At 41.4% G+C, this 19,184-nt stretch overlaps 2 protein-coding genes across 5 annotated transcripts; one reads left to right on the top strand and one right to left on the bottom strand.

Moving 5' to 3' along the window:
• Positions 1-856: 856 nt before the first annotated feature.
• On the bottom strand, positions 857-7,178 carry LOC114239757 (thiamine pyrophosphokinase 1). Of its 4 annotated transcripts, none has more exons than XM_089730080.1 (7): positions 7,061-7,178; positions 6,063-6,261; positions 4,640-4,806; positions 4,015-4,101; positions 3,478-3,757; positions 3,274-3,396; positions 857-2,519 (listed from the first exon to the last, which is right to left on the bottom strand). In XM_089730080.1, exons 2-7 carry the CDS (start codon positions 6,154-6,156, stop codon positions 2,512-2,514), a joined length of 759 nt encoding a protein of 252 aa, XP_089586206.1. In that variant the 5' UTR covers positions 6,157-6,261; positions 7,061-7,178; the 3' UTR covers positions 857-2,511. The 4 variants fall into 4 exon arrangements, with proteins under 4 accessions (XP_089586206.1, XP_089586207.1, XP_028025924.2 ...); XM_089730081.1 differs by having other exon boundaries at positions 6,063-6,222; positions 7,061-7,176; XM_028170123.2 differs by having other exon boundaries at positions 6,929-7,103.
• A 5,926-nt stretch (positions 7,179-13,104) lies between these two features.
• Vps60 (vacuolar protein sorting 60) lies at positions 13,105-18,038 on the top strand. The gene is made up of 5 exons (XM_028170186.2): positions 13,105-13,363; positions 13,449-13,600; positions 14,403-14,568; positions 14,806-14,929; positions 17,347-18,038. Exons 1-5 carry the CDS (start codon positions 13,295-13,297, stop codon positions 17,511-17,513), a joined length of 678 nt encoding a protein of 225 aa, XP_028025987.2. The 5' UTR covers positions 13,105-13,294; the 3' UTR covers positions 17,514-18,038.
• The last annotated feature ends 1,146 nt before the right edge of the window (positions 18,039-19,184 follow it).

Below are 19,184 nucleotides of genomic sequence, written 5' to 3'. Positions count from 1 at the left end.
TTTTCTACCTATTCTAGTGACCTTTTATTTTTATTGCCGTATAGGCAGACGAGCATACAGCCCACCTGATGGTGGAAGGACATGTCATAGCGCTCGGGAAACACCGTGGAGGGGAGCTCATTCCATAGCCGGATGGTACGTGGCAAAAAAGATCACTGGAAACGCACTGTGGATGAACGTAGTGGCTTCAGGTAGTATGGATGAACTCTACTCCTGTGGCGGGCGGTGCGATGGTAAAAGCGAGATGTCAGTATCATCTCGAACAATTCCTTAGAGCACTCCCCATGGAACATACGGTACAGAATACAGAGGGAACCGAAGTCCCTCCGCAGACCCAGAGGTTCCAAACGATCCGTAAGAATGGAATTATCGACAATCCGAACGGCTCTTTTCTGTATGAAGTCAAATGGAAGTAGCTGGTATTTGGGAGCCCCAGCCCAGAGGTGGGAGCAGTACTCCACGCGACGCCGGACCTGTGATTTGTAAAGCAAAAGTCTTTGTCCAGGCGTGAAGTACCGCTTCGCTCTATTGAGGACTCCCAGCATTTTTGACGCCAACTTGGCTTTGCCCTCCAAATGACTCCGAAATTGGACATCGCTCGAAATGTCGACCCCAAGTATTCCAATACTCTTGGAAGGTTGTAGGGATACTCCTTGATCTCGAGGAGTCATGCTAGATTCATCAAACGAGTGGGTGAGCTCATCGGGCACTAACCTGGGTTGTTGCTAACACTAGCCCTAGCAAGAGTAGTGCTTTGCAAAATCATAAACCATCATCCCATTTATTCGGATATCGTATTAAATATCATCGTGTTAGTAAGATAGACAGACAACTTTTAGTGATCATTTCAAAAATATTTTTAATTTCAAGATTTTTATTCACCACCTTACCCAACACCCAATCGATTTAAACAATTACGTCAGCCATACTATTGGCAATGTCTTTAAGCATCTATCGACGCTACATTAGCTACATACAACATTTTGAGAAACCAATTTATAGCTTATTAATTAATTAGAACGCGTGCCATTAATTTCACAATGTAGATAACTATTAAATATGACGTGTGATTATTGAATTATGAGTTATTTATAGAAAGAACCATACCAAGCTACGATAAATACATAGAAAGTACCTAATAAATACTTATAAAAAGTAACAATTAACTGCTACAACAATTCTAAGGAACCCTTTCTTAAAAATAAAAACAGGTGGTTAAGCTAGTCTCTAGGATACTCGACACCAATGTCAAAATAATATAAATTTAATTTTTTTATCTTTCACATTTTTACTAAATGTTAGTAAGTAGTTGTTTAAAGATTGTTGGAAAAATCTAATCGTTCTAACATTTTTGTTCTCATGAGGCTTAACACCAATAACAACGAATGGTGACATTTGTGGATAAGTGATGTCTATGGGTTAAAACGGTTACCACTTACTATCACGTAAGGTTTTTTGTATAGCCTCTCAATCGCGTTTGCCGTTATGTGAGGTTTCTATTTATTTTTACTGGTGGTAGGACTTCTTGAGTCCGCCCGGGTAGATACCACCGCCCTACTTATTTCTGCCGTGAAGCAGTAATGCGTTTCGGTTTGAAGGGTGGGGCAGCCGTTGTAACTATACTTGAGACCTTAGAACTTATATCTCAAGGTGGATGGCGCATTTACGTTGTAGATGTTTATGGGCTCCAGTAACCACTCAACACCAGGTGGACGTGAGCTCGTCCACCCATTTAAGCAATAAAAAAAATGATTGTTATGGTGTGTGAAGTTAGCTTTTCATTTTTATTAACCCCAAATGACGTCATGCAGAGCGTTGCACAGCAAACGCTGTAGGTTTAAACTGTCAACACTCTTCTGTCTTTACGTCATGAAAGAAACCACTATTATGCATTTTTAATGTGTTTTAGTTTTTAATGCACGTATCTTAACTAGGCGATGTGTGGATGCTGTTGTCTCTAATGAAATATGAACTTTCAGACAATCAGCACTCGGTCATAAGATTGAAATAAATAAACGTCATCTTGTGTTGAGGTAGAAAGTATTTTGGGAGTCGTTACTTTAAAACACCCTGTATATAATTTATGGTGATAAACTTAGTATAGGGTAAGCTGTACAATTATCGGCACCGTTATTGAAATGTTTGTTGTGTGACTTGTGGATCATAAGCCTTATATACAGGATGTAAAGTGCCACAACTGAAAATCAATTTAATTAATACAATACCCCTATTGTCAGGTACAGTAGTATTTTTTGACACAATAACATTAAGTAGTACATATAGAAAGATACATATTAATTAAATTATATTCTTTTTTTTAAATAGTATTCGAATTATAAAATTTAATATCACTGATTGAGGTTCCTCGTTAGAAGAGAAGATAAACGACATAACATTGTTGATCGTTTCTATGATATAAATTGATGATTAAATATGTCTCTAGTGATTTTACTTATTAACAGGAACTAAATACCAAATATAAATTTTTTATTCATTTTCATCTCCACCACATTATTCTCCTGAAACAAAGAAATAAATATGTGATCATTTCATTTCATTGGTACACAAACTGTAATCATTTTTTTAAAATGGAATGATTTCTTGGACCTCTTTAATCCTTAAAGAGCTCTTTTGAAAATTTTGTTTCCCGACTTGAAATATATTTGAGCACACATTCAGCATTCTTCAATGTGACATCAGTAAGGTAATAAATAGTACATTTTGAGTCTATACTAGTTTGTTTGAGTCTATACTAGTCAGTTTAAAAGACATGGTAGTCATTATTTCAATGCATCTAATAATTAGACACTTCACTGGGCTATAAGTATCTCTTACACCAAGAAGAAAGGCATGTAACTATTGGGTGACTGAAGAAAATAAGTCACCATCACATTGAACCATAGATAGAAGCAGCGCAGGACCGATCTATGTGGCTAGGCTTGGAGGAGGCCTTTGTCCAGTAGTGGAAGTCTGTGGGCTCATAGAATTGAATAGAATATGGAGCTGTTGAATAACTCAAGTCTGCTTAAGCTTTGCAAGCTAAATGATACCTTAGGAAAACACTGCATAGATTCCATTCCACTTAAACATAGTTATTGCTTATTTCACTGAGAGTAAAAACACAAATAAAAATAATATTACAGTTTAATATCACTCGTTGTGCGCTATTATTATATTATGATTTCGAACGATTTGGTTTTCTTATTCTATTGGCACGGTTGAATCGGGTCTTTAGATTTGAGCTAAATTGAAAATTTGGGTTTATATACTGACCTGTCAAACTAGGCACCTTCATAGACCAAAGTATTGTGTGACTACATTTGATCTTGACTGTGTCTGAACCATCGAATGCATTCGACGTGCTGACTAGTTCTCCAAATTTCAAGCTTTGATTGTCTAAAAAAAACATAACGGTTTTCAAAACAGTGGATTTCATATCAGTATAAAATTTTATTTATATAAAACTAATTAATGCACCTAAATTCCACATCAATCCACTTGTTGTGACACTGTGGCATGTTTCTCCAATAGGCACTAATGAACACCAAGCTCTGTTATGTTTCCTTGTTTCCTCGGGAATGCTTATAATATGATTGCCAGGTTCCAATAGCCAAGATAATGAATCACCGGACATTAGGTAGAGTTTAGTTTCAGGATGAAGTAAATGTTGTTTTTCAGCTAGATATAAAGTTTGTATATTTCCTAAAATTTGGTCTAGTCTGCCTGAAGCCTGTCCTATTGCTATTACATTGTCCACCTGCAAGTTAACCATATAAACTTGTACACTAGTAAGCAGTAACCCTTTGTTGTACTATTTTAGTAATTAGTTCTTGTATAAGTTCAATTTTCTGCAACTTAAAGGGTAACTGCAAAATCGCAAATAGTCCACTTTTAACGTTTATTATTATAAACAATAACCCTGTATTAATTATATAGCAAAAAATGTATGAATGAAGTCTTCATAAAACAGCAGATTTAATAAGTATAGTCATTAATATAAGATGTGATGCAAACCTCAATTGTATGTTCTTGACAATGATTATTCAACTCTTTCAGTGCTTTTGTAAAATCAGTATAATCTTGATCTGGGGTGTGCACTACCTGTTAATAAATATTTTTATTTAACATTATCTGTTTAGGTACTACTGTTTTTCTTCAATATGAAGAAGAGCACAGCCCACCTGGGGTTAAGTTACTATATCACATAGAAATCACAATGGGAAGACTGCTAATAATCTTGAGATATGATAACAGTCTTAATTGCACTGTATTCTGATAGTGTTATCCTTCAAACTGAAATAAATCCCTGCTTTGTAAATCTATTTAAAGGAAACCCTACTGTGCATAATTAAGTAATATTATAATTATTGTAAATGTATTAACATTAGATATTCAATTTTAAAATGATACTTTGCTGTAAATTTCAGCCCCTATATGGTCACAGTTTGCTTAACACATAATACATCCGCATCAGTATATTTAAGAAATACCTTTTTAACTGACTTCATAATCTTGGAATTATGGGGTTATTGAAATTAATGATAACTCCTCTAGTATGTAACAATTTACAATTTAACATCAGAATTAGTAAATAGCAACGACGTATAACAATTTACTGATTAGTATGATAAAATTTCACCTTACAACCTTTCTTTTTGTATTTTTGGAGAGTTTCTTCTGTTATTGAATCAAAATCACCAGTAATCAAATCTGGTATTTTCATTTTATTACTAATTTCCTCAGGTAGTCTGGTGAGAAACTGGTCCCATCTTAATGCTCCACCATCTACTGTTATTCTTAATGTGGCTATAACAAAAAAATTACGATTTTTTTATTGCGGTGAGGAATACAAAATTTTTTATTAGAAAATTTTAATTTTAATTTGAAACGTTGTGAATTTAGTTGATATAATAATTTCTACATCATTTGTCAGCATTAATGGGCAGATAAACACACACATATTTAATTTAATTTATTAGCAATTAGCTTAGTTCTCGAAATATGCAAATCTAACCAAACAAACAATACAACAGGTATTGTTACAACCTCATAATATGAAATTTTCAAACTGATTACTAAGGCCCATAATGTGAACTGTAGTTTAAATTAAAATCGAAGGTCACTGAAGATCAACTTGTAATTTAAATCATAGTTAAACTCTCCTTCGGAGTTTAAACTATCACAAAATTTAAGAGGCCATAAGGACAACATACAGTTAAAATCTTTAGTTTTTGTTTCAAAAAACAATTCACCTGTCAAATACAGTGAAGAAATGTCAGTTTGAGACCTGATAAAAGATTGAAAATAATGAATGAATAGTAAAATGCTGCCACACATCAAAACATTTTTTCAAGTTATCTGAACTAAATTTGTATTCATATTGATATTATGAAAGAAGTTTAATCTAAGGAACAAATTTGAACTAAGTTTTGTTGATTCTTTGTTTAAACCAGTGATTCCCAAAGTGGTCTATATCGACCCCTAGGGGTCTGTGACAACCTACAAGGGGTCTACGTCAGGGAAAAAAAGTTTGGGGGTCCACGATAGTAGAACTCAACACATATACTTATAGTACCTATTTACTTACATCATACTATCTTATAATATCAAGACATCATTAGCCGAGGAGATTTAAGATTAACCCTTACAAAATTGACGCCAAATGTTGATAATTTATTATTAAAGCATCAGGTTCATCCTTCTCACTAAAAATATTGACTTATTGCTTATGTTATTTTATGTTTATTTTATGTTACGTATATTTTACATAACAGATACAATATTTTATTTTGAGTAATTTTAATTTAAATTCAATTAATAAATATATAAATTAACATGTGTTTTTACTTTAAGTTTTTAACACTAAACTTTACTACAGTTAGAAATTTACAGGAAATAAATATCAGGTAAGTAGGGGGGTCTACCCAACACGGAAAAACATGGCAAGGGGTCTACGACACAAAAAAGTTTGGGGAACTCTGGTTTAAACCATAATTGATATTATAGGCCTTAGTTTTTGAATAAAATTATATGAATCAACAATCAGTTAATCACAATCTTACCTTTTTCCCAAAAGTTTTTCATAAATGCTTCTTCTTGTGATATTGGTCTATTTAAAATGAGAACTGCATATCTTAAACTAGGTTTATTGTGCATCAATATTATAGGAGTTATATCCCATTTCCAACATTTAATGGTACTGCAAGATGTCCCACAGTGATTCTGATAATCATAAAATGTATTCCTTAAATTGTATTGAACCTACAAATAGCACACAATGACTAACTTTACATTTTTCAATACACATTACAATTGAACCACTTCACTATTACACCAAATATCTTAGCTGGTGTGCTTGAAGTGTTAGATAATACCTATTTTTCTAAATAATTATGTATTTAATGTGTGTTCTAATTTAGAGATTTATAACTGTTATTTTATTATTACTTTAAAAAAAAAGATTATTGGAAACTGTTTCTTAATGAATCTTAAACCTAAACCATTTACCCATCTAAGCAATAAAAAATAATCTAAATAAAAAAGCATTTGCTGTTAATAAAAAGGTAAAAATTTACATTACAATAACACAAGCATTTACCATAAAATATAAAAGAAGTAAAGATGCATTCCCAATGTAGAAAATTAATGACTAAACACAAACGACACTATTTCATTGGGTGTTACTTTGCTAAAGTATTAGGTTACATTTCTAGACATAATTCCATTTACTATAGATTGAATTTTTTTATGTTTAAGAATTACACTCTACACTTGAAATAATGCTAAAGGAAATGTTTAAAATTTTTTTTACGATGATGGATTAACCCTATTTTATCTTTACGAATAACGTTGTCGCAGACAGTATACGTTCTACGACATTATTACTATTTTATTTATTTTAGTCTTTTTTAAATTCGTTCAAGCTTACCATTTTTCTAATATTTCTGCTTAATATTCCGTTACTCATTTTTTTTCTAACAAGCTAAATTTATGTGGTAAGTAAGTTTTTAATGCTGTGATTTACTTATGTAAAATTTCTCTAATAATTTTAAAAATTAACCTCGCATTTCTTGACATTTTTAAAGTTTTTATGGTAGTAGTAGTTCTATTTTTCCAACTGGAAAAGCAAAGGCATCGTACCATATATCGTAATCTTTGATAAAAAAATTTATGAAAAATGTTGGAGTTTGAATATGAAAGTAATGGCAGGCAGCACTGTGACAACATATGAAGTAACAGTTTTCGAATATTGGAATGCGTAATTAAATATTTAAAACTTAAAACAGATGATTGTCTTCTTTTCAGTACGGACAAAGACTTCTCATCTAGACACGGACAATGCAAGAACCCCTTAGACTTTAAAAAAAATAAAATGTAATAGTGTACTTGCAAAAAATGTAGTAGTGTATTTGCAATACAATTATATTAACCATGAAGCAGTGTTTTAAAATAGCCCCTCACTTACAGAACCCAGTCCCCTAAACCGAACCCTAAATAGAACCGTCCAACAAAAATGATAATAAGCAGTGAAATGAAATGAAGTTGATTAATTTGGAATATTATTCGATTGGCATGAAATAAAATGAAATAAAATGAGATGAGATGATATCGGATGAAATATAATCTCTCGAAAAAATATAAACTCGACCCACTGTGAAGATTGGGCGAGAGACTCAGTGGGCTGTGTCTGTGGGTTAATTTACTCGCCGAGCCTTTTGTCGTAAGCGACGCGACGCGACGGCCAATTGAATAAGGTTCCTTTTTTTTTTTTTTTTTTCCTACCTTTGCTGATAGCCTTGAGAGGCTATTTCAGCGTACCCTAGCTTGTGTAGGTGAGCTCGCGGGGCTCAAACCGGAGGATTGCTAACACCGCCCTAGCAAGAGCAGTGCTTCGCAGAATCTACCACCGGATCGGAAGCGCGACCCACTGAGAAGATCCGGCGAGAAACTCAGTGGGCTGTGTCTGTGGGTTAATTCGCTCGTCGAGCCCTTCGTCGCAAGCGACGGGTTCGGCGAGGACGGTGACCGGTGCTTGTATTGCCTAAAAGCACCGTTAATGGATCAGGAGGATCCGTGATGACGTGCTTTGGGCGACGTCAACGGTTTACCAAACGGTCTACAGGATCGGGTATGTAGTTTCCGGCGGCCACGACAAGAGGGTTCTCATGTCGTGCCGCCTTCTCAAAGTGGCGCAGCGATGCCGACTGTAGATACTTACTGACGGGGTCGAGCTCCAGGTCATCGTGGAGGTCCACGTTCCTCTGGAACCATGGTGCTCCGACGGCTATCCTGCAGAATCGGGATTGTATAACCTGAAGGGGTTTCAAGTTGGTGCGGGCCGCGTGAGCGAACACTACGCTTGCATACGTCATGACGGGGCGTATGCAAGTTTTGTAGAGGGTTACCTTGTTACGGAGGGACAGTTTGCTTCGTCTACAAAGCATTGGGTAGAGTCGTCCTAGTATAAACGCGGCGCGATCGCGTACCGTTTTTACGTGGGGACGGAATGTCATCCCTCTGTCGAGGGTGACGCCTAGGTATTTGACCTTCGGGGCCCACGGTATGGGCTGGTCAAAGAGAGTGATGGGGCTAACGGCGGAGGTGTTTACACGCCTATTGGGGAGTGGGGTGCTCGAAGTGGTATTCGGAGGGCGACCCCTTTTGAATAGCACCGCTGTGCTTTTCGTGGGGTTAATGTCTATTCGCCACTTCCGGAACCACTGTCCCATGGTGGTTACTGCGGTCTGGAGTCGCCGATGAAGCAACGACATCTTCCTACACGAGTAGTAGATAGCCGTGTCATCGGCGAAGAGCGCTAGATGGGTCTCCGGAGACCGGGGTATATCGTTGATATACAAACTAAATAGTAACGGGGAGAGTGCGGAGCCTTGCGGGACTCCGGCAGTCAGATGACGGGGACGAGAACGAGTTCCCTCTACTCGATATCGAAACGAACGGTTCGACAAGAAGTCTCGTATGATGAGCACGAGTCTGTCTGGCACTCCCATGTTGTACAGTTTGTAGATCAAACCGTTGTGCCAGACTTTGTCGAACGCCTTCGCTACATCGAAGAAGAGGGCGCCGGTCGGGATTTGTTTACGCCTATTTAGCCCTATTAAGATGTGCTCCGTGAGGCGGTGCACTTGTTGTACGCACGAGTGTTTGGCGCGGAATCCAAACTGCTCGTCTATTAGAATTTTATTCGCGGTAACGAAGTCCCAGAGGCGTTTCCGAAGGAGCCGTTCGTAAATTTTGCCTATCGCTGGGAGGAGACTAATCGGTCGGTAACTAGCGGTTTCATTATTCGGTTTGCCCGGCTTGTGTATACCGATAACGTCCGCTTCTTTCCATACCGCCGGAAAGATGCAGTGCGTCATAGCGGCATTTAAGATGGTAGCCAACATTGTTATCAGTTGGACTGGTAAGAGTTTTAACGCGCGGTTGCGGATGCCGTCGGAGCCGGGTGCCTTCTTAGGTTGAAGGTTGTCTATTACTTCTCTAACTTCGTCAGAGGTAATGGGGGGTAACGCGTCCGAGGGTGGCAGGGAAGCTCTGCGCTCGACCTCCCCGTCGACTGCCTCGGTGTGTTCGGGGTCCGCGTATTGAGTGCTGGTGGTGCACTGCTCTTGCAGTGCATCGGCCAGCAACTCTGCCTTGTCATCGTCATCGAAAGCCGGTGGTTGGCCTGAAGGGCGTACGAGAGGAGGCATAGTAGCGGTAGTTTCGGACTTGAGAGTCCTTGCTAGTCGCCAGTATGCTTGATGAGAGGGCGCGAGTCCTTCTAAGTAGCTATCCCAATTCTCATTTCGGGCGTCGCTTAGGCGAGATTTTACATCCCGCTGTAGACGACGCATCCGAATCCGGTTTGAGTGCGTGGGAAGTTGATCGTAGGCCCGGATTGCCGCGTTTCTAACTCTTAGGAGGTTCCTAAGTTCGGGGGATAGTCTGATGCGGTGAAAGCTATCCTCCACATCGACTTCTTTTGAGGATCTTATGATCGCGGAAGAGATGTGATCCGTGATGATGTTTATGGATTCGACTGTGTCCTCGGGGGATGGAGTTGAATCCGGGCCGCAGGGGAGGATTGGTGGAGCGGCATCGGCTAAGCTTTTGCCCAGCTTCTTCCAGTCCACCATGGTCCTCGTAGCTGTGACTGGGTTGTGGGGGCGACCGAGCTGCATAACGACAGGTCGGTGGTCTGAGTCGAGCTCTGACATTGCTTCGATGGAGCGTAAGCGCAGAGTTACGTTCCTCAGCAGTGCCAGGTCTATAGTGCTCGGACGGAGCGCGATGTTATACGGATAACATGTTGGAGTTGGGGGACCGACTACTTCGAAGGTAAGGTCGTCTATAAACGCGTCGAGACGCCTACCGTTTATGTTTGAACTGTGGCAGTTCCACCTAGTGTGGTGGCAATTTAAATCGCCTGCCAGGATGACGGAGTCTCCCATGCCGAACAGTGACTCGATGTCACTGCTCAGAAGGGGCTTGTCCGGGGGGAGATAGACGGATGCAATGACGATCGGCTGGTGTCCCGTCAGCGAGATACGGCACACTGACGCCTCGATATGTGAGAGCGAGGGGGTATCGAGAGGGACAACGTGCAGGGCCCGCCTATAGTAAATGGCAGTCCCGCCTTTGGAGGCGGTGAGTCTGTCATTCCTAACCATGACGTAATTCGCGACTTTCGGGTCACGACGCGAGGGCTTCAGGCAGGTCTCCTGCACTAGCAGAATATCTACAAGATTGTCGCGGAGGAATTCGTAAATTTGATCGCGTTGTCGCGCGAGTCCGTTAGCATTGTAGAATGCTAACGTAAGGGAATATGGTTTCTCTCTAGCGTTTTGCGCCATTGATTACCGGTGATTTTAGAAAGTACGGGCCACGGACTCATAAACGTCCATGTATTCGAACGCGGCCGCGAGCCGTTGTTCGGGGTTTACCGCCCTTCGCATCGCGTCTGCGAACGATCGCAGACGGTCGAAGTTGACCGCCGTGACGAAGTCGCGCACGAGCGTGAAGTCGTTGGCGGCTGAGGGTTGCGGGGGACGGTACGCGGGCGCGGGGGGAGGTGCGAGCAGGGGCTGCGGCGCGGGACGTGTCGCGAGCGGGGGCTGGGGTGTGGTTTGTGTTCCCGACCTCGTATACGGCAGCGGTTTATTCCACGCCGAGACGGTGGGAACCGCAGCCGGTACGAAGGCGGGTTTCGGTGCTGAAGGCACCGAAGTCTTTGGGCCGACGGTAGGGGGTGCTGGGTGAGTCGGGCGTTTTCGCGGAGCCCTAGGACATCCACGGTAATTCGCGGGGTGCCCTTGCTTGAGGCATAGGACACAGCTTGGAGGTTCGGTCGCGGTTTCCCTAACTCGCGAGCAATCTAACGTGGCGTGATCGCCGAGGCACTTCACGCAGCGGGGGCGCGCGTGGCAATTCCGAGCCGAGTGGCCATAGAGTTGGCATCTGTGGCACTGTCCGGGAGTGCCACGTCTATGGGGGGCTTCAATGGTAACCCCGGATAGGCCACATACTGTCGCGAGACATGCGATTTTTTTCTTGGCCTCCGGGGTTGGTTCTAGAGCGACTAGAACCATGTTATATGGTTTTTTGTCGCGTCCGTTGTGCATCCGGTGCACACTTACTATCGGGAGGGACTGAGCGGTCAGATCCTCCTTGACGTACTCTATGTCGAGTTCCTTCGGAACTCCGCGTATTACTACGCGGAGCTCGCGGTCCTCCTGAAGAGCATAGGTATGGAAACCTATGTTCTCCTTTCGGAGGTACGCGGATAGAGCCCTATGGTCGCCCGGCGTTGCGACCTTTATTTGAATCCCATGCGCGACGTTACGCGCATGGGTATAATTTATTTTGTTTGCCTGAAGGGCCTGGGAGACGCGGTTCCATGCTGACTTCTCCTGGAGAATCAGCGGGGGCGGGACGACGGTTTTTTGCGCGGGTGCGGGCTTGGGACGCGGCGGTGGGGTTGCGCGGCGGCCGGAGTCCGACTCCGGTGTCACGACTACCTGCGGACGGGAGGCAGTCGCTGACTTGGTTTGTTTTGTCGTGGAGCTCCGGGACTCCACGGCGCGAGTACGTTTTTTCCCGCGTTTTACCGTTTGGAACCCATCCGAGGTTCCGGGCTGCGGGCTCGTCGCGGACTCGAAGTCCATCTCCGATCCGGTATCGGAGTCTGAGCCTGAGTTGATGATTACGGACGACGCGACGGATGAGATTGGCGTGAATGACGTCGCGGGTGCGTTAGGCGCTTCGTTGGCGCTAGGCGCTTCCTGAGTCGCTACGTGCGTACGTGCGCTCAAATTGGATTTGGGGGCGGGGCATGACTGCGCGGCTCGAAACGACGCGGCGAGGGACGCGGGCGGGGCGGGACTCGCGCGGGCGGCCCTGTAGGCCGCGAATTCGGCCGTGAGGTTTGATAGTACCGGGTACTTCTCGGCAAGTAACCAGAGAAACCCTAAAAGCTCTTCTTCCATTTTTCGGTTTTTTGCCCGGGGGGGGCGTCCCCGGGACTTAAGGCACACTCGCCGAAAGGCGAGTCCCCTGAGTAGGAGTTCACCCCCTGCGCTGTGCCAGCTACAAGGGGGGGAGTGCCTTTGCCGTGAAAACGGCAGTCGGCTAGGATTGGGGTGGAAGTTTGTGAAGGTGGGGCCCCCCTGGGTTGTGAGAATGCCACAACAAGCGGTGATCTCAGGGGGGGTTAGTCTCGAAAGAGACTGTTTTACTCGCCGAATAAATAAATAAATTTAATAATGATATGAGTGGATGATAATGTGAAGTCGTTACGAATGCACAATCAACAAGTTCGATTTGCTTTTACGACACAAGGTCGCGACGCCAGCGATAGTGCGTCAAGAATTCGCAACAATGCCGCGATCGATGCGACAACGACAATGCAGCGAAACTCGAGACACAAGATCGCGACGGCAGCGACAGTTTTTCGCAAAAACACGTCCGGACTGAAAGGTGATGCAATCGGAACTGAAATGAAGTTAAGGTTCCAAACACTTCAAAAAAATATATATAAAGATTAAGCGGTGTGGTATGATACCTTTGCCTTTCCAGTTTGAAAAATAGAACTACCACTACTAATACTACTGACAAGTGACAGTTGAAGTGAGTGGCAATCAAATAAATTGTTGATTTTTTGTCGTCTTTTAGCTTCGCTAGAAGTATTAGTGTTCTGTGTCTTTTAGTGTTCAGAAAAGCAAGAAAAATTTGCAAATTGATTAGGATAAGTTCTAAAAATTTCTTTACCGAGTTTTCTAAGCGTTTTAAACCAAACATGAACAGATTATTCGGAAGAGCGAAACCCAAAGAACCTGGCCCCAGCATTACGGATTGCATTAAAAACGTAAGACAATACCTATATCGCAACGTAAATTCAGTGATGATTCATCTTATAAATTTATATTTTAAATTTATATTATTGTTTGTAGGTAGATGGCCGAGCCGATAATATTGAACAGAAAGTCCAGAAACTGGACACAGAACTTAGAAAATACAAGGATCAGATGAGCAAAATGAGGGAGGGTCCTGCTAAAACTTCAGTCAAGCAAAAAGCAATGAGAGTATTGAAACAGAAGAAAATGTTTGTGCTTTTCTTTATATGTAGACTTTATAATGTAAATTCGAACTTATTTCCTTAAGGTAGCCTAAAGATGACAACACAGAAAGGTTTTTAAGACGACATCTTAACTAGTGGTAATATGTGTTGTGATCTTATTCGTATTGTTATGAAAGCCCTGTCCAAAATAAAACTAGCTTTTAAAAGACAGGGCAGCTATTGTTTCAATACAATTGAGACCTTTAAACCTTAAGGAGGATATTGTTGGCATTTATTCACTACCATCATATCCAGTGAAAAGTGCAATGAAGAAATTTTCTTTAACAAACCATAAAGTACAACTCAGGTCTGTTAATAATTGCCTAACATTTTAGAAGTAAAATTGTTCTTTACTTTTCAAGTGACTTGTATAATGCACTGTCTGAAGTACAATCCCAAAAATGCTTCTGCACATCAAGTGAAATCTGTATATCTGCGCAAGCTAAAGTTTATGCTTAAATATACAATTAAATTGTTATAGCCCTCACAAGTGTCATTAATCTGTGTGTATAAAGTTTGATATCTTCCTTCTATGAAAAATTAAAATCATTCTAATGATAATTTCACTGATGGCTATACATATCAACTTTTCTTAGAGAAATACGTTCATTAAATTTGTAATTCAAGTTGTAGGCTTGTGTGTACTTTTTGTATTTTAAAATAAGTTCTATCTGGTTACTGGAAAATTGATAATTATGTTAATACTATCAGTCATCTAATCTAATAACACTTATGTGGAGCAAATAAATTTCAGTAACTATACAACCAAATGTTACTTTTAAATCAGGTATGAACAACAACTTGATAATCTCCGTGCCCAGTCTTTCAACATGGAACAAGCAAATTATGCAACGCAGACATTGAAGGACACTCATACCACAATATCTGCAATGAAGGATGGTGTAACACAAATGAAAAAAGAATTTAAGAAGATTAATATTGATTCCATTGATGTGAGTATATAATTGAAAACAGGCGTTGGATAGAGCACCATAATTTTTTATCCATTAACAGAATTTAAGATAATTTATGAAGCCAAAATTTCGTAGCTTGTAGACCCTAAGGACAACAACCTCATATGGAAATATTTTGTAACAGCAGTCAATAATTGTTAAGAATCTACAAAAATGCAGTCTTTAAAATTTGTTGGGTTTTGATGTAGTCATTGTAAAGTACATAAACAATTGCAGGATGTAAATGATGAGTTAGCTGATATGATGGAACAAGCTGATGAAGTTCAAGAAGCCCTCGGCAGGCAATATGGTATGCCAGAGATTGATGATGATGAGCTTGCTGCAGAACTTGACGCTCTTGGTAAGTTTCTTATTTGCTTGTGCTTAAATTGAAAATTTGTTAAACTGTTTAATTAGTCTCTATATATAAAAATGAATTGCTGTTCGTTAGTCTTGCTAAAACTCGAGAACGGCTAGACCGATTTGGCTAATTTTGAATTATTCGTGGAAGTCCAGGGAAGGTTTAAAAGGTGAGAAAATATAACAAAGCTCGGAATTATATAAAAATAATTTTGTTTTTCAAAATTCAAAATTCAAAATAATTTATTTCAACTTAGATGTTAGTATGACACACTTGTTGAATGTCAAAATATAAATAACAATGTTAACTCTACCACCGGTTCCAAAAAAAGCCACAGTCCTGAGAAGAACTGGCGAAACAAACTCAGCGGGCTTTTTTTTTGTTTTTTCTCAAATATTTTCTTTTTTTTAAATAAATAAAAATATTTACAATAAAGGAAAAAACAAGTCAAAAAAAAAAAAAAAATTAAACATGAAAAGGCCAGGAGCGAACACCTCATTCCCACATAGTGCCATCTAGTAAATAATCCTTAACTTTATAATATGCCTTGTTGCACAAACGTTCCTTGACAGTTTTCTTACATCTATGAACAGGTAGTAATTGAACGTTTAGTGGGATCTTGTTGAAAAGTTGAAGTTTTCCTTTGATGTGTCCCCTTGATGTGTCTTATTTATCGATTGAGGCACTACGAAGTCTGCTGGGTCAGTTAGTTGCTTATAAAACTGACTGAGTCTCATTGAACATGTACACTTAACTTGCATAGTTCGAGGGATGAAATATTCCATAATGATCCTACAGTGAGAGTGGATTTTTAGTTTAGATTTTCCTAAAAAGGAGACGTCTTATGAGCATTTTAAAAATTGCACCGAATAGTAACAATGACAAAAGACATGTTTTCTAATTTGAAATTAGTATATTTCAATCAAATCATAATAAATAGGTTTAAGCGGGTTACAACATTTTATTAATCACTATATACTGTAAATAACAAAAAATATCATTTTTGTGTTGAGTTTCAGTATCTGTCTATATACAAAAGCTTTTTTTCCGGGCCGGGGTCGAACCTCCGACGAGGTTCCCACGCCTAAGGGCGCGCGGGGCATCTTGGATTTGAGGATCTAGATGTTGGGAGCAGACCGCGGGCTCTACCGCATTAAACGCCTCTCCTACACTCTTACATCCGACGTCCTATCTCCGTCCGGGGTCAGAGCAGGCGGCTTTCCGCGGTCAACTAGACTCGTGGTGCCACCCCGAGGACGCCCGACCGACGGGTCGTCGAGGTGACCGTGGACAGCCGACGACGCCGGTTTCCGCGGTACGACGGCTCTACCAGGCAACCCGGGCGATGCCGTTGGTGTTCCGCCGACCGGGTTGCTCTTCCACAATACGTTCGGCGATGACAGCGACGAGGACAACGCGGACAGCTTCGCTAGCCGCAGAGCTGTCCTCGAGGTAGAACCCGATCAGTCAACGGAGATACGCAGGGACGCCGTGATACTCCAGCGCCCCCGCGATCATCGACCAGGGCAGGGTGTTGAACGCGTTGGCGATATCCAAGGACACTTCAACCCCGCCCCGGCCGACAGCCCCATCAGAGAGGGTGCGCACGCGCATCACCGCGTCGATGGTCGAGCGGCCCTTCCGTAATCCGAACTGCCACCGCATTGGAAACTGTCTCGACTCGAGGTAGGCTTCAAAGAGCCGCACGAGCCCAAGGGCACCGAAGACCAAATCCCAGACCCGGCCGTCAACACCTTCGGGGCACCACGTGGCCGCACGAATCTCCTCCTCCGAGATGCTTGGAGGGACCACCTCAGCAGGGGCATTACCGCTCACGTCACCGCGTGGCGGCGCGCCCATACAGGGGGGGGGGTCGAAGTCACTCTCCATCCGCGAGAACAGCCCAGAGACAATCACCCGCAGCTGCCGAGGCTGGAGACGCTCCATCACCGGGAGCGCCCACGGCTGTAATTTCTTGTGGACCGCTTGGCACGGGATCCTGGTCGAGCGTCTTGCTCTGAGACTTGGTCTCGTCGATGGCCCGCCGCAGTGCCTCCTGCTTCTGACTGCAGTCGACATGCAGGCATCGCGAAGGTGGACACGGCCGTGGCGGGCGCTTCGATAGCGCGCCCGTACGCACTCCTCTCAGAGGAGCGCAATCTCGGGCGTCCACCAATTCGCACCGCCACGCGGAGATCGACCGCTGACCCGGGGCATCGTAGACGCATCGTACCCTGGAACCAGTCGACCTCCGACTCCATTCCCACCAGACGCGCCGGCATCGGCACCAACGCGGCCACTGTGACCACCTCCACCGCGAGCACCTTGTTCAGGCCCAATCTGTCTATATACCTACTTAACCTTTTTGATTTGAGGCAGGTTAAGGAAATGTATTAAAATCTGTTCTCTGGTTACAGGTGATGAAATAGCTTTAGATGATGATGCTTCTTACCTTGACGATGTTGTGAAGGCTCCAGCAGCTCCAGATAGGGAACCTGGAGCCGACAGCATCCGGAACAAAGATGGTGTTCCCGTGGACGAATTTGGTCTGCCTCAGGTTCCAAGTACACCACAAACACACTGATAAATATGAAAGGGTTTGGACCCATGTTTGAGATTGGCATTTTATTATGAAACATATTGTTTATATCCTTTAATAAATCTCTCAAAGCTTAAGATTTCAATAAAGATCCATGTAATTTATTTAACGTAATAATAATATATAATATAATAAAAACAAAGTCATTGAATTTTTATCAAAATAATTTTTTGGTTAATTGGTTGAAAAATTCAAAGTTTATAATGTTTTGCTTCATCTGCATATTCTTATGTATGTACAAATATTTATACTTTGTTGAAGCTTGAAAATTGTAAGCGTATATTTTACTAGTACTAAGTTGTTGCACACATTTGTATTAAAAATATATACATGATTACTTTTAAAATCTAGAAATTTATGAACAGATATATTTCAGTACAGTAATATTTCAAAGATTATTTCATAACTTTTTTCCATATATGTTTCAAATAACAACATTCGTTCTTAGTATAACTCGAGTCTAATCGAACTGTAATATTTTAAGTTTCAATATATCTTATAATTTTTACAGTTGAATGTTTTTATTTCAAATACTGCGCTTTGCTTCAACCATTATTTTTATTTATACTAATTATAATTTTTTGGCTAAACATGGGGGAAACAGACTTACTGGTCACCTGTCTATCAGAGCTTGTATATATCAAGGAGATTGAATTGTATGAACGGGTTTCCCTCCCGGTAATCGGAACGCATTACATTGCTCGCTACAGAAAATTGACAGAATTGTGGTACGGACTTTAAAACACAAATAAAATTACGTATGTGTTTTTTGTGGATTTTAATTTATTTTATTTCGTAGCGGAAGTCGTGAATGCCGGTTACGTAATAGAGTGAATACCGGATGATTGTTTTTTTTTTTCTCGACTTAAGCTGATAGCCTTGAGAGGCTATGTCAGTGTAACCCTAACGTGTAGGTGAGCTCTCGGGGCTCAAATCAGGAGGCGTTGCTAACACTGACCCTAGCAAGAGCAGTGCTTTGCAGAATCTATCACCGGATCGGAAACGCGACCCACTGAGAAGATATTTTTTTTCTACCTATGCTGATAGTCTTGAGAGGCTATTTCAGCTTCACCCTAACGTGTGTAGGTGAGCTCACGGGGCTCAAACCGGAGTGTTGATAACACTGACCCCAGCAAGAGCAGTGCTTTGCAGAATCTATCACCGGATCGGAAACGCGACCCACTGAGAAGATTCAGCGAGAAACTCAGCGGGCAATTGAGAAGATCCGGCGAGAAACTCAGTGGGCTGTGTCTATGGGTTAGTTTACTCGTCGAACCCCTCGTCGCAATTTTAGCAATAAACCCATTGCCCATTATATAATTTGGTTTAAGTTTATTTTTTCTCTTTAACTTTTTCCATACAATGTCGTACGGGAGTACCTAAGTGCAATAAAATGTTTTTTTTCCTACCTACGCCGAAAGTTCGGTTTTCCTCCCGCTTTATAGGGAACAAAGTCTAATTTTTCCTCCCTGGGTACAAGTGCGCATGCGCGTTAGTGTATACGTCTGCTCTCCCGCACTTAAAATTCTTCGCCATTGTTGTGCTCGGGTAATTTGCAATATTGTGTTTAGTACTCTACGAACTTTCGGCCTGGTAGGAGAAAAAATAGTATGTGCACCGCGGGAGAAAGTAGGACATCTCATCCCGCGCGTTTGC

This window comes from Bombyx mandarina, chromosome 09 (genome assembly GCF_030267445.1).
Source record: "Bombyx mandarina strain Sakado chromosome 09, ASM3026744v2".
NCBI lineage: Eukaryota > Metazoa > Arthropoda > Insecta > Lepidoptera > Bombycidae > Bombyx > Bombyx mandarina.
This window is presented reverse-complemented; position numbering and strand designations above follow the sequence as displayed.

Bases quoted from the DNA above. Each gene is read 5' to 3' on its own strand.
- LOC114239757 (XM_028170123.2), bottom strand. From the start codon at position 6,967: ATGAGTAACGGAATATTAAGCAGAAATATTAGAAAAATG. The intron at 4,807-6,062 runs GTAAGATTGTGA...TTTTTGTTATAG, and splicing joins GAAAAACTTTTGGGAAAAAG to CCACATTAAGAATAACAGTA. The intron at 3,397-3,477 runs GTGCATTAATTA...TGTTTTTTTTAG, and splicing joins TGGATTGATGTGGAATTTAG to ACAATCAAAGCTTGAAATTT.
- Vps60 (XM_028170186.2), top strand. From the start codon at position 13,295: ATGAACAGATTATTCGGAAGAGCGAAACCCAAAGAACCTGGCCCCAGC. The intron at 13,364-13,448 runs GTAAGACAATAC...TATTGTTTGTAG, and splicing joins TTACGGATTGCATTAAAAAC to GTAGATGGCCGAGCCGATAA. The intron at 14,930-17,346 runs GTAAGTTTCTTA...CTCTGGTTACAG, and splicing joins TGCAGAACTTGACGCTCTTG to GTGATGAAATAGCTTTAGAT.